Source organism: Bos indicus x Bos taurus, chromosome 28, assembly GCF_003369695.1.
Source record: "Bos indicus x Bos taurus breed Angus x Brahman F1 hybrid chromosome 28, Bos_hybrid_MaternalHap_v2.0, whole genome shotgun sequence".
NCBI lineage: Eukaryota > Metazoa > Chordata > Mammalia > Artiodactyla > Bovidae > Bos > Bos indicus x Bos taurus.
The window spans coordinates 43,669,589-43,683,739 of NC_040103.1; the positions used below are offsets into that span (position 1 = coordinate 43,669,589).

A 14,151-nucleotide genomic window follows, 5' to 3' on the forward strand; every position below is an offset into this window, starting at 1 on the left:
GCATGAAGATTATCTGCCAAGTTTAAAAATCTAAAGGAAAAAGCACTTAAAAGACAATGACAGCTAAAGACCCCCCCAAAGAAAACGCCAAGGCTAGTGAGATGGCTACCCTAAAAGAAGGCGGTTTTGCTGGTTTACTGCCCAAATGTTTACTCTTTGCTGCGTGGTATCTCTACCTAAAATCTCACGGATTTCAGTCCCTGTGAAACTAGTTTTATTTACTCTTCTCTCAGTAAGTATGTCATCATTAACTTTCCCCAGTATTTTGAAAATCAGCTGTGGAAAAAAATCTAGTCCAAAAAGTTCCCCAAAAAACTGATGTACGTTGACAACCCACTACATTCCAGTCAACCAGCCCCCTCTCACTGAGGCACAAAACTAGGGGGCCGACCCCTCTGGGCAGAACAGGGGCCAAGACGTCCAGGCGGTCGTTCCAGTGCTTTCCCACCACACGAAGCCGTCTCCACCCCACACGGCCCCCATCCCTCTCTGTTTGGGGCCAATCAACTGAAAGAACCTGGAGAGGGCAACCGAGAAACAAGGAGAGGAGGAAGGGTGACCAGCGCGGTATCCAGAGGGAGTCAGGTCGTCCGGATTCTAGGTGACCCACAAGAGGACGTCTCCTCATCTACAGATGTAATTTCCAAGGGCGTTCAAACAGCATCTAAAGGATGACTTAAGGAAAAACAGCGACTAGGCAGCCTTGTAAGTCACGTCACCACATGGGAATCCCAACCACACCTGGGGACACCGTGCAAAGGTGGCGGAGAACAGACCCCTTCCCGTGAGGGCCCCGGGCCGCGTCAGCGCGCTGGACGGCAGGCCCGCACCGCTGGACGGGCACTTCCGGGCCTGGGTTCTGATGCCAGCAGTGTCACTGACGGACTCAGGCTGTATTGCCCTAATTTCCTTAATAATAAAACACTGTAAAACAAGTATATACTTTAAAGGAAAGCAGGCTATGGAATTCCGTTTTCAGAACTGTTTTGAAAACATAAAAAGTTACTCTTCAGGAAAAGTTAAAGACTTTTACAAACTGCTGTAAAAGAGTAACAGAATTACTATACTCCGCTTCCCCCATGAGACTGAAGCACCACAGAAGAACCACAGATCACTGTCACACTAAGCTAAGACTGCACTTACTAGTGTGGCTAAAGATTGACTTTTGTCACGTGATTGCTAAATTACAGAGTCAAATATATTTTCTGGGCAAATTTTCAAAATAGAGTTTTAAAAGTTAACCAGGATGGTGCAGAAAATAGCACTTAAATAGGTAACAGTATCTGCTGACTCCTTTGTGTACAAATATATCCTATTAATTTCATTCCACATAGTGTGGTAAATATGGTAAAAATATATCTACAGCTTAAAATTAAATTGGCCTGGCTAAAGCTTAGTCATGAAAGAAAAATGGAGACTCTGCCAATTATAGCAGAATAAAAGAAACAGAAGTTTTGTAACATTTATGAAATATTTAAAATTCTGCTTTTGAGGTGAAAAATGAAAACAAAATACTTTCAAGGAATGTGCAATTGACACAATATTTTTTTAAACATGTATTTACATTAACTACAATAAGGTTAACAGTCAATACACTGAATTTGATACACTCTTAATAGTAAGTTTAGTTCTATTAACTGTGAAATTTCTTTTGCTAGAAACTCCCACATTTAGACAAAAATGCACATTCGACTTCATTCTTGAGGGTATTTGCCAAATCACTTAATACTCATGTAGAAGTATCCCGTCTTCATTAAGTTAATCTGTAACCTGGGTATTCCTTCCGCTAGTACAACACAGATACTATTTGGCCTGTTTCTTAGTAAGAAATCACTTTAGAGAAGATGAAAAGAGTTGCCAATAAATATTATCTCTATTTATCTTTCCATAGTTAATTTTCATTTGGGAAAAGCAACAGCCAAAGTAGCCACTTCTACGGGCTATAAAACACCTCCAAAAATTACTAGAGATTCCCTACAGTTCTTTATAGTTCTGTCCAGTATAGCAACCCCACCAAGATACTTCACATCTTTAGGATTCAGCTGTCTTATATGTTTATTGGGATAAAATAACTACTCCCTCTGTCCCCTCCACCCTCAAGAGAAAAGTTAGAATTATAATAAAAGCTCTTTGAGAGGAAATATAAAAAGCAGACTCTCTTTAAGTAGACCTCTTGCACAAGTTTCAGGCATGGCTATCAGCTCAATCTATGAAGGAGATTAAACCTAAGTGTCTCAAAGAAAGACGTTTACATCCTGCACCCGACCACCAAGTGATGATACGAGAGACAGAAAGAAGCTACCTAACGCTTTAACTTCCTGCGTGCGTCAAGGAAGCGTTCCTAAAGTACCTTGTTAAGTAAATCCCAGGAGGGATGAGACTGCACACCTGGCTCAGGATTTACATTCATCACAGAGACTGTACCGGACCTTGTAGGCTACGGACACGCACCTACCACAGGGCATCCATTTATCTGCAACCCTGGGCCACTTCACACATAAAACACAGTTTCAGGTACAAACTCAGTCCTGAAGGTGTTTGCCTACATCTTGCCTTTTTATATAAGAATAACATTTACAGGAAATACTTAGATACACATTTGGTCAGCTCAAAAGTATTATATCCTTAGGTACAGTACAAGACAGTCAAAAAAATAATCTTTACAAAGTTTTTATTTCAACACAGAAGTATAAGACCTCTGCAATATTGATTTTAATAAGCAATTCTTCTTAATTAATCTGATTTAAGAAATTAGAGATTTGGTCCCTTAAAAATGCTAAAAACAACAACAAAATAACTTGATATAAATAGCTTTTAAAGTGTTGTTTTTAGTCTGCTGATACAGGTCCACATAGATTTGTAAGTTTATAAACACACTGAATGCACACTTTAGTCAATTTATTATCATCTAATTTTAATGAACAGCATGTGGCTAAAATTTCATTTGACAGTAACCGTATTCAAAATAAATTGCTGTGAGTACCTTGAGGGCCCACAGGTAACTGTATGCAGTTCCTAAAATATTAATTTGTAACAATGGCTCGACGACAGATGTAAAGAAAGGAACACATAGCACATACTTAAAAAGCTTTTTGAACAGAAAACCCGGCATTTTAAAACCTTCGTCAAATTCAGCATCGCTTTCCTCAGAATCATCTTCAAGCCTCAGACTCTTCTCTTTGTCCTTCAGTCTCAGTTTATTCCATCTCCTACCATGAAAACAAAAATCGTATTTTCATTACTTTGGTTCCAAATCAGATGTAATACAAAGAAAAAAAAAAAAAAAAAAACAGACAAAATAGCACAGTCCTTTAGCTTTCTGCTGCCATCATTACCCAAAACACTGATGTTCAAAAGAAAAAAAAAAAGATTATCCTTTCCCTCCTCTTTAATTCAATTCTCATTTGAATTATTATAGCTGCTCTAGAAATATTCCTGTAAGGTCTCATTTCATTATCAAAACTACTTGCTCCTCTCCCGGCATACCCTAAGGGAAAATTTCTCTGCTAGTTCCTAAGATATATGAACTTAATTCTAGAAAAGATTCAGTGGAAATTTCAATATAACTAAATTTATAGATACTAAATGTCATAGCTCCAAAATGACAATGTAAGAAAAAATAAATTTTATTTATAATTACTATTTCTGTGCTAAAGATATGATGGTCATAGGATAAAACAGTACAACATCTTGGAACATAAAGCAAGTTTTTGGTCAAAAGTACTGAGTATCAGATTCACATGTTGATTACTTAATTAGGGAGAGGCATCAACAATATAAAAGTATGGATAATGATACGACTGAGGGAAAAAAAGCGTTCGCTAAATACAATGTAAGTTATAAATTTAGTTATATGATGCTTTTCAGATACGAAATAGGATGAACACTTATGTTTCAGAAGGGTGACCCCATGTATGCATAACGGAAGAAGCGTCTGAAGGTCTGAGAGTATCAGTGACACAGCAAGGCTACTGGCGAGGTGCAGCCGTTTAGTCAGACGGATGTTGCACCCGTGTAACTAAAATGGACGCTGGTGTCGTAGGGGAGGGAAAAAAAGCCAACAGCCTCACATTCTAGTTGCTTCCAAAAATCAGGATAGCTTTTTTAGTATGCATGCAACTGACACTTTGAATCTCACAAAATGGTGGAAATGAAATAGAGCAGTAACAGAGATAAATGCCTTCCAAGTAGAAAGCTCACAGGAAGGGGATGAGAACAGCAACGCATTTAGGAAGTCATTAACCTGCTCTGACCATGCAGGACTAACAGAGAAAGTGTGAGGGAAGGTAGAGGAAAACACGAGAGGATAACACTGCACACGCAGCCCAGGTGGAAGAACGTGCTTCCCAACACCAATCACCAAACCAGCACGGAGGCCAAACACGGGGGCGACAGGCAACCCCGAGCGTAGATGCTGGAAGACCTTAAAAGCATGTCCTCTGATTAATTCCAGCCTGGTGACAATTTCAGCGCTTCAGATAAGGAAAAGAGGGGCTAGCTGAGGCTTACCTGTGATCAGCAAGGAAGAACCAGTTGGTGACCTGAAACTACTTCACAGTGCCTATAAGCAAGCACTGCTGCTGATTTTCAGAAAACAGACAACAGAAGAGGCAGTGCATGGCCAAGCCTAAGAAAACAGCCCCCACATAACCATGAAGTTTAATATGTGACTGTTTTTTATGGGAAATTTTTAATGGCCTTTTTGTGCTTAACCTCTGCAGGCAATCTCTTCCTCTCTTCAATTAGTATTTTTCTTTCTTAAAAGTCAGCACCATGCAATTCAGGAAGTACCTCTAAGTGGCTCTAACAGTCTTAGCTCCTCTTCTGAGTTGCACATTATCTACAAATTTAGGTAAGCGCAACGGCATACAGTAGTGGTTCTCAATACGGGGGGCAACCTGGGCACCCTGAGGGTGACCCCCACCCCCACCCCAGAGTAACTTGACAATGTCTGGAGACAATCTGGTTGTTACAGTGCTGGTGGGAGGGGAGACATACTATTAGTATTTAGTGGGTAGAGGCCAGGATGCTGCTAAACATCCTACCATGTCCAAGACAGTCCTCTACAACAAAATATTATCCGGTCTCAAATGTCAACAGTGCCAGGCTGAGAAAGTCTGATATAAAAGTATCCCTTACAATTAGAACTTAGAAACTAAAATGATGTATATCCATTTTCCTGATATATATGTGGCTCAGACGGTAAAGCGTCTGTCTGCAACGCAGGAGACCCGGGTTCGATCCCTGGGTTGGGAAGATCCCCTGGAGAAGGAAATGGCAGCCCACTCCAGTATTCTTGCCTGGAAAATCCCATGGATCACGGAGCCTGGTAGGCTACCGTCCATGGGGTCGCAAAGAGTCGGACACGACTGAGCGGCTTCACTTTCACTTTCATACATATCTGAAATTTAGCAATCAAGCAATTTCAGATAATGAGATAGCCCTCAGTACCCAAATTCTTACTATCAGAGCTCAGAACCAAACATCTGCATAATAAAAGATATTTCTTTTTAGCAAATTTGTGGATAATACAAATTTTGAGGGAAAAAAAATCACAAAAACTTAAAAAAAAAAACCACAGCCACTTAAAAATACTTCATTTTGCATCTACTCAAAAATAATGTTACAGGAAGATAAAGAAAGCACCAGATGATGCCAGCTTTGTAAGTCAGGCACAGCAAGGTCATTGAATATTTTGCACACAAGAGTTTCACACCTTAAACTTCACAGACAAATGATAGATAGCTATTTCCTCAGACTAAGCCAGTTAATCTTTGTGGCTATTAAATTTCCCACCACATCACGCTGCTTCAACAGTTTCAGCTTCCTCCCTCTCACTCTTTCTTCTCTGAAATATATAGGCATCATGTTGCCACAGAACACACAGCACCTAGGAAACCACATAAGCCACCACAGAATGATTGCATTCCAGTGCCTTCCGCTTCATAAAGAAAGATGAAAAGAGACAAACATTTATCCAGTTTGGCTAACAGATGACTAAAGGCGGTGAGGAAGAAAATCATTATTGCCTACAAGTATTTGTATCACTGTGGAGACAAATTGCCCCAGTAGAATCGTATGCACATATTAAAGACAGGAACTCCCAGCGTTATAAACACACGCACGTGTGGCTCCAGCTAAGAGACTCTCCCGGTTCACAGAGCGGTACACAGAGCGGCCTTCCTCCCGCGCAAACCACCGGGAGGCCTGACCGCCGCCGCCCCGCCCGCGCCACCAGCGCCGGCAGCACGCACCAGCACGCGGAGCGCTAGGGGGTGGAGGGGAGCCAGACTCACCTCAGCTCCGGGAGAAACACATGTCCTCCCATCCCAGGTGCCGACAGGCTCTAAAACTGCTCTCTTCAGGGTGCTTAACTCGTGGTCCTACAGTCTGGCAGGCTGAGCGGCTGCCCAGTCTGCAGGTTTATATAAAAGGGGCTTCCGTGCTGTGAATAAAGCGGGTCTGACATGTGCCCAATGAGCACAGGCTCAAACCCTCAGGCTCAGATGGTCCAGAACCCAATCCCACTCCCATGCATTACCACCTCAGCCCTCAGCAAGCAACTTAACCTCTCTAGCATCTACATTTCCTCGTCTCTGAGATGCGGGAAGAGGGGCATCTGCGTCACTGGATTTGGGGGGGATTAAATGAGGTGCCACATATAAAGCACTTATCATAAGACAAGGGTATAATAGGTGCTCAATGAATTAATGTATTATATATAACCATATGTACTTACTGAAACCTCACACAACTCTGAGTGAACTGCCAGTGTTCACTTACAGAGGAATAAACAGAGGCATGTACAGTTCGACAAATCTGCACGAACATGCGAGAGGACTCTGCAGCAGGCACCTCTGCTCAAAAACCACGACAATCTGTCAAATGGGTGCTCAGTAAATGACTGTGAAAAGCGTGAGCACCATGAGTAAAGACTCTTAGCCATCAGAAGATATCTGCAGGAAAATGGCGATTTAAAAGTGCTATAACAGATCTGTAAATAGTTAATTGTCATGAAGTGTGGCCACCTTTTTATATGATAGTAACAACTATAGAATAACCTAAAAATGGTTGGGAGTGAGTCAAAATTAAGATCTGGACCCAGAGATGTGAAATCTTAAAAGTGGCCTCAGAAATGTCTAAATTCAATTATCTCAATAAATAAGCTAGATGAAGGATTTTAAAAGTAGAACAGGGCAGTAAATAGTCCAATATTTACATTTTTGAAAAAGTAATCACTTTTCATGTTTTCTATCCCCTCGTTTTAAAAGAGTCACACATGTAAGAGTCACAGCTGCAGCCACATAAAACCAAGCGGGCCTGGTGTTCTCTGGCAGGGTTTCCAACTCCCCACACGGCTGCCATAGTCAGCCCGCTGCTGATGCTGCTGGCAGCTACTTAGAAGAGAACCCAGTAATAAACATAAACTTATAATTCTAATCAGATGCAGGCAGGGCAAATGCTCCTTGGCTTCGCCACATTCTCGCAAGAGTGAGAACCTGGCCCAGGCTGTGGGCCCTGGGGCTGATACTGCAGTAACGATCTGTCAGCAGCAGCTCGGACCCAGGGCCCGACAGACAGCAACGCTGCACAACCAGCTGAACTGCACAGGAACAGTATGTCCTTCAGTTGTAACCTACTGGCATGCCTTGTCGATGGAACCCTGAGGATACACCTGAGAAGTTAATTTCTTTTCAAAGGAGAATTTCCAGCATTTCAAGGATGTTCAAAATGCCAGAGCAGAACACAGCCAGCTGCCACCATGCCGAACCTTGAGCCCACTCACCGCTGAGCATCTGCATGCCCTGTACTGTCCCCAAGCTCCCTCCTGCAACACACACATTCATTCACACGCCTGGGGACCCTTCAGACCTCAGCCCGAGCAGCGCCTCTGGAAGAAGTCTTGCACAACCTGTCAGTGAGCTGTCCAGTCCCCCAGGTGCCTTCCTAACCACGCACCTTGGGCACACCTGATGTCTCCACTACCAGAGTGTGAGCATCTTTTGACATCTGTATCTGTCTCCCCTGTTAGACTGGGAGCCACCTGAGGTCAGAGACGGTCTCAGTCATTTTCATATCTTTAAAGACTAGCATAACGCCCACCTCACCAGAGGCTCGATAAATGCTAAAGAAATGAATCAACAGGGTTCAGAATTGGGTGAGGAAGACCCAGGGGCAGAGAACCATGGCTTGAAAATGGTCATAAAATAGATCCCTCAGCAATGGTTCCAGAAACGTCCTGTTCTAGCTCCTTTGGGCCTGCCTCCTGCCGCACTTCCTGCCCCTTCTACATGCATGACTCTGGGCTGTAGCCACTGCATAAACATGGCTGGGTCCACTGCAAAGAACGGGGCTCGGCCAAGAGCGACTGCAAAGTCAGAGATGTTTAATTTAGAATTTTATAAGGAGGGAAAAAAAAAGAGAGGACGCTCATTACATTGAATGACAAAAATTTTGTAAGGTGTTTTCAATTCCTCGTTTCTGTTTTTCAGGGTTTCCCAGGGGATTCACCTTGCAACAGGACTGGTCTTTGCACACCAGCTGATGGGAAGAAATAAGGAGTCCTGAGTTTGGGTCCAAGGCTCCCAAGGACCAGGTGGGAAAGGCTGGGCAAAAGATTCAACTTTTTATGAAAGGATTCATCTCTTGGCAGAGGAAAAAAGAAGTTTACATAGCCCTAATCTATATTTACATTAACAGAAAGGAAGTAATGTTTCTAGTGTTGACACTTTCATCTTTTCTTTAATCCATACATATACTAGTCACAGCTGCAACCCAACAAAATGAGGTGAGTGTGTTACTCACTGGGAGGTTTTCTAATTCCTCTAGTCCCTCAGACTCCAGTGGCAGCTACCAGAGCAGAACCAGCAAAACACAGATGCAAGCTACCCGCTGAGAAGGGGACACTGGACGTGGGCAGAGAGCGACGCTACAGGTCTGTCATTAGCAAGCGGAGGCCTGAACTTCAGAAACATCGTTTGACAACGCTGCATCTGTCTCCTCGACCACCAAAGGAGCCAAATAACAGGTTCCTACAGGACTAAGTGAAGTAATGTTTACTATATGCTTTGGAAACTATTTTTAATACTGCATACATGTCAGATACTATATCACAATTATTGGCAGATTACACAAAAAAGCAAAACTGAGAAATCTGAATTAATTGTAGGTTAAATGTGAATAGTAACAAATGTCAGGACACTGTGGAACTGCAATCTAGGGTGGGCAGGAGTTAAGCGTACCAAGTCTAGAAGATCATCACGCTACTGTGCCTGTACTATCAGCCAAGATGAAGATTATCATGGTCACTCTGAGCACAATGTCCTACTCGCTGAGTGAAGCGAAGATGTAGAAAACCAAGCCTTACAAGGCACAAGAGAAGGATCTGGAACACTGACCTCTAAACAGAGAAAACTATAAAGAACCAGTGTAATCTTGACCCACCCACACTCGGAGCCAACGAGCAGGCTACTGGTTAGAAGAATGCCCCCTGGGCAGATGTCCAGTGCCCCTAGTGTGTTCAAAGGAGAAATAATGTTTTATTTCTCCCCAACTGTTAATAATGTACTTATATAGATATTTTATCACTAAGTGGACATAATCATATTAATAAGAAATATATGAAAGTTAAGAAAAGCCTAACATTAAACAAAACTAAGTTTATAACAGCATATGCAGTATGAGATGGCAATGCATATTAAACATAATTGTTAATAGCACTTTTTACCCTGGAAAAACGTTATCTTTTTCTCGATATTTATATAAGCTCTTCCTCATGATTCTCATAGACCCTCTTACTGGCTTGATGAAATCTTACTAGAAAATGTTTTATCTAATGGACATACAAATAACAAGACTAGCTAATTTTTGTTGAGTGTCTGATATCTGCCAATGTCTCAGATATATTACCTTTTGTAATATTAACATCACCCTTGAAGAAGGTACTGTCATTTACAGACGTGGAGATACACAGGACCTCATAGCTACTCGGCAAAACTTAGGCATTCTGACTCCATGGCCTGTGATTTGCACCCACTATGCCATATATCCTAAAAGAAATCCAACCTTGAACATTCACCGGAAGGGCAGAAGCTGAAGCCCCAATACTTTGGCCACATAATGTGAAGAGACAACTCTGGAAAAGACTCTGATGCTGGAAAAGATTGAGGGCAGGAGGAGAAGGGGGCGACAGAGGATTAGATGGTTGGATGGCATCACCAATTCAAAGGACATGAGTTTGAGCAAACTCTGGGAGAAAGTGAAGGACAGGGAAGCCTGGTGTGCTACACTCCACTGGGTCACAAAGAGTTGGACACAACTTAGCGACTGAACAACAACCAAAATGCCCCCCTAGCTGTGGACAAGCTATGTTTTGAAATTATATATACATACATATTATGTTTTAATACATAATATATTTTTTAAATTTAGAGGCAGAAAACACCCTAATAATAACAACTAAGAGTAACTGCTTAAGCATGCGGGGTGCTGCTGTAAGTGTTTTCATGTATTAAACAATTTAATCCTTACAACTCTATGAGACAAATAGTATTCTTAATCTCTTTTTCTTAATTAAAGAAAGGTAGGCAGGGACAGGTAAAGCAGCCTGCTCAAGATCACCAATGTGAAGGTCTTAACCTGGAGTCTGTGCCCCTGTTACATAATCTTGAGTTTCAAAAACATTTTCAAACTTGCAAAAAAAATCACCCTTTTTCTCACAGCACCAGCCAAAAAGGTCAATAATCACCTCTCCAAATGCTATACAATGAAAACACTTCTACAAGAGCAAACTAAGCTCTAAAACGTCAATTCAAATTTGTCTCAAGAAACATCAGTGTGAAAGTCTAAGGAGAGGAGAGATGGCCACTGTTTGTGTACAATAACACGATTCCCTCCACACCTTGCTGCTGTGCAGGGTGGGTCAAAACTCACTCTTCACTGGACACCTGCTAACTTACGCAAGTAATAGTGAAATCAATTTAACAGTTCTGATTACAGATAATCTGGGCTGAAAAAACACATCAGTTCAGTTAAGTCACTCAGTCGTGTCTAACTCTTTGTGATCCCCTGGACTGCAGCATGCCAGGATCCCCCGTCCATGATCAACTCCTGGAGCCTACTCAAATTCATGTCCATCGAATTGGTGATGTCATCCAACCATCTCATCCTCTGTCCTCCCCTTCTCCTCCTCCCTTCAATTTTTCTCAGCATCAGGATCTTTTCAAATGAGTCAGTTCTTCACATCAGGTGGCCAAAGTATTGGAGTTTCTGCTTTAGCATCAGTCCTTCCAATGAATATTCAGGACTGATTTCCTTTAGGATGGACTGGTTGGATCTCCTTGCAGTTCAAGGGACTCTCAAGAGTCTTCTCCAACACCACAGTTCAAAAGCATCAATTCCTCAGTGCTCAGCTTTCTTTATCATCCAAATCTCACATCCATACATGACTACTAGCCTTGCCTAGACGGACCTTTGTTGGCAAAGTAATGTCTCTGCTTTCTAATACGCTGCCTAGGTTGGTCATAGCTTTTCTTCCAAAGAGCAAGCATCTTTTAATTTCATGGCTGCAGTCACCATTTGCAGTGATTTTGGAGCCCAAAAAAATAAAGTCTTTCCCTGTTTCCATTGTTTCCCCATCTATTTGCCATGAAGTGATGGGACCGGATGCCATGATCTTAGTTTTCTGAATGTTGAGTTTTAAGTCGTCTTCACTCTCCTCTTTCATCAAGAGGCTCTTCAGTTCTTCTTCACTTTCTGTCATAAGGGTGGTATCATCTGCGTATCTGAGGTTAGTGATGTTTCTCCTGGCAATCTTGATTCCAGCTTGTGCTTCATCCAGCCCGGCATTTTGCATGATGTACTCTGAATATAAGTTAAATAAGCAGGGTGACAATATACAGCCTTGACATATTCCTTTCCCAATTTGGAACCAGTCTGTTGTTCCATGTCCAGTTCTAACCGTTGCTTCTTGACCTGCATACAGTTTGAACATTCTTTGGCATTGCCTTTCCTTGGGATCAGAATGAAAACTGACTTTTTCCAGTCCTGTGGCCACTGCTGAGTTTTCCAAATTTGCTGGCATATTGAATGCAGCACTTTTACAGCATCATCTTTTAGGATCTGAAATAGCTCAACTGGAATTCCATCACGTCCACTAGCTTTGTTCATAGTGATGCTTCCTAAGGCTCACTTGACTTCGCATTCCAGGATGTCTGGCTCTAGGTGAGTGATCACACCATCGTGGTTATCTGGGTCGTGAAGATCTTTTTTTGTGCAGTTCTTCTGTGTATTCTTGTCACCTCTTCTTAACATCTTCTGCTTCTGCTACGTCCATACCATTTCTGTCCTTCACTGTGCCCATCTTTGCATGAAATGTTCCCTTGGTATCTCTAATTTTCTTGAATAGATCTCTAGTCCATGCCTGAAGAACTATGGATGGAGGTTTGTGACACTGTACAGGAGGCAGTGATCAAGACTATCCCCAAGAAAAAGAAAGGCAAAATGGTTGTCTGAGGTCTTACAAATAGCTGAGAAAAGAAGAGACGCTAAAGGCAAAGGGGATAAGGAAAGATATACATATTTGAATGCAGAGTTTCAAAGAATGGCAAGGAGAGGTAAGAAAGCCTTCCTCAGTGATCAATGCAAAGAAATAGAGGAAAACAACAGAACGGGAAAGACTAGAGATCTCTTCAAGAAAAAACACATAACATACTTAATACCAGACACACCAATACACAGGCACACCTTGGAGATATCACAGGTTCGGTTCCAGACCTCCACAACAAAGCAAATATTGCAATAAAGCAAGACACATGAATTCTGTGGTTTCCCAGTACATATAAAAGTTACGTTTACATTATACTGTAGTCCAGTAAGCGTGCAATAGCATTATGTCTAAAAAAGTAATGTACATACCCTAATTAAAAAATGGTTAGTTAAAAAACTGTTACCCATCATCTGAGCCTTTAGAGAGCAAAGGTCACTCATCATAGATCACCATAACAAATACAATAATGAAAGTCTGATATACTGAGAATTATAAATGTGACACAAAGATATGAAGTGAGCAAATGCTACTGGAAAAATGGTAACGGCAGACTTGCCTTGTCTTGCTTAAGGCAAGTCTATCTTCAATCCGTATTGCCTATACTGAGATGCCCATACTAAACTACAGAAAAAGCAGACTATACCTCTTATGGGAACTGTCAAATACTAGGAGGCTGAGATCATAAATTAATAAAATGAATATGCCCGCTCCAAAATTTCCAAGGAAGTCACATATTTTGCTGCTTGAAATTTACAACTGACCTTATTGCTCTGTTTTCAGTTTTAAGTTGCAAGGGCCACTAAGATCTGTAGTGACTGTGAGGGGAAAGTCACGCATCATACAGTTAAATCATTCCTAATATAGGGTGAAATTTCAATATCAGGATCATTCTCCACTTATTGCAATATCCATGGAAGAAATTCTACAACAGAAGCACAGTGCATACAATTTGATTTTTAAAAATATATTCAAGGCACCAAGCTGGGTGTTTAATATAGTTTGCATTTCTGTGGTGCAATAGGTTTTCTATTTCAGACAGCTGAGAATCCCTCACAGATTAGTCTAATTTGCTAAATTGAGACACGCGGTGTTTTACTTTTCTTATCTGCCTTTTTATGGTCTATCTGGGTGGACTTAATTGGCACATCTGAGCAGATGAAATACCCTCAGTTAGGAGTCCAGATCTCACAGAGTAAATTAAGACTGATGCAGACAATTATGCACTGGAGCTGAGGATGAGAGGTGTGTGCGGAGCACAAAGCAGAATTAGTCTTCATTTGTGTCTTAGCTTCGTCATTTAAAAGAAGCCAAGATGCTCTCTATGAAACCTCCTTAAGGGAGTTAACTTTTTCTTCTCTTTAAAATATAGATTACTACAAGAAAAGAAAAAGGAAAAAAAAAGAATAGAAGTTTATTTCTTAAGAAAGCAATTAGCTCCCAGAAACTGATGACAAGAACTGTCAATAAATAATTATAGTCTCTGGGTCAAATCTAGATAAATTTTAACCAAATTCAGATTTTTAGAGATCAAATGATTTGGGGGTTTTTTTGTTCGTTTGCTTGCTTTGTTTTTAAGGCACAAGCAAATCAGGCTCTACAATGTA

The 14,151-nt window shown here is 41.4% G+C and overlaps 1 protein-coding gene across 2 annotated transcripts in view; it reads right to left on the reverse strand.

Annotated features, from left to right (window-relative positions):
* Positions 1-14,151, reverse strand: part of ERCC6 (ERCC excision repair 6, chromatin remodeling factor) — a 72,994-nt gene that overhangs the window by 38,629 nt on the left and 20,214 nt on the right. For both annotated transcript variants that reach the window (XM_027530364.1, XM_027530365.1), the window contains exon 6: positions 3,081-3,209. In XM_027530364.1, the coding sequence (XP_027386165.1) occupies positions 3,081-3,209 (129 nt within the window). The remainder of the gene's footprint in view (positions 1-3,080; positions 3,210-14,151) is intronic.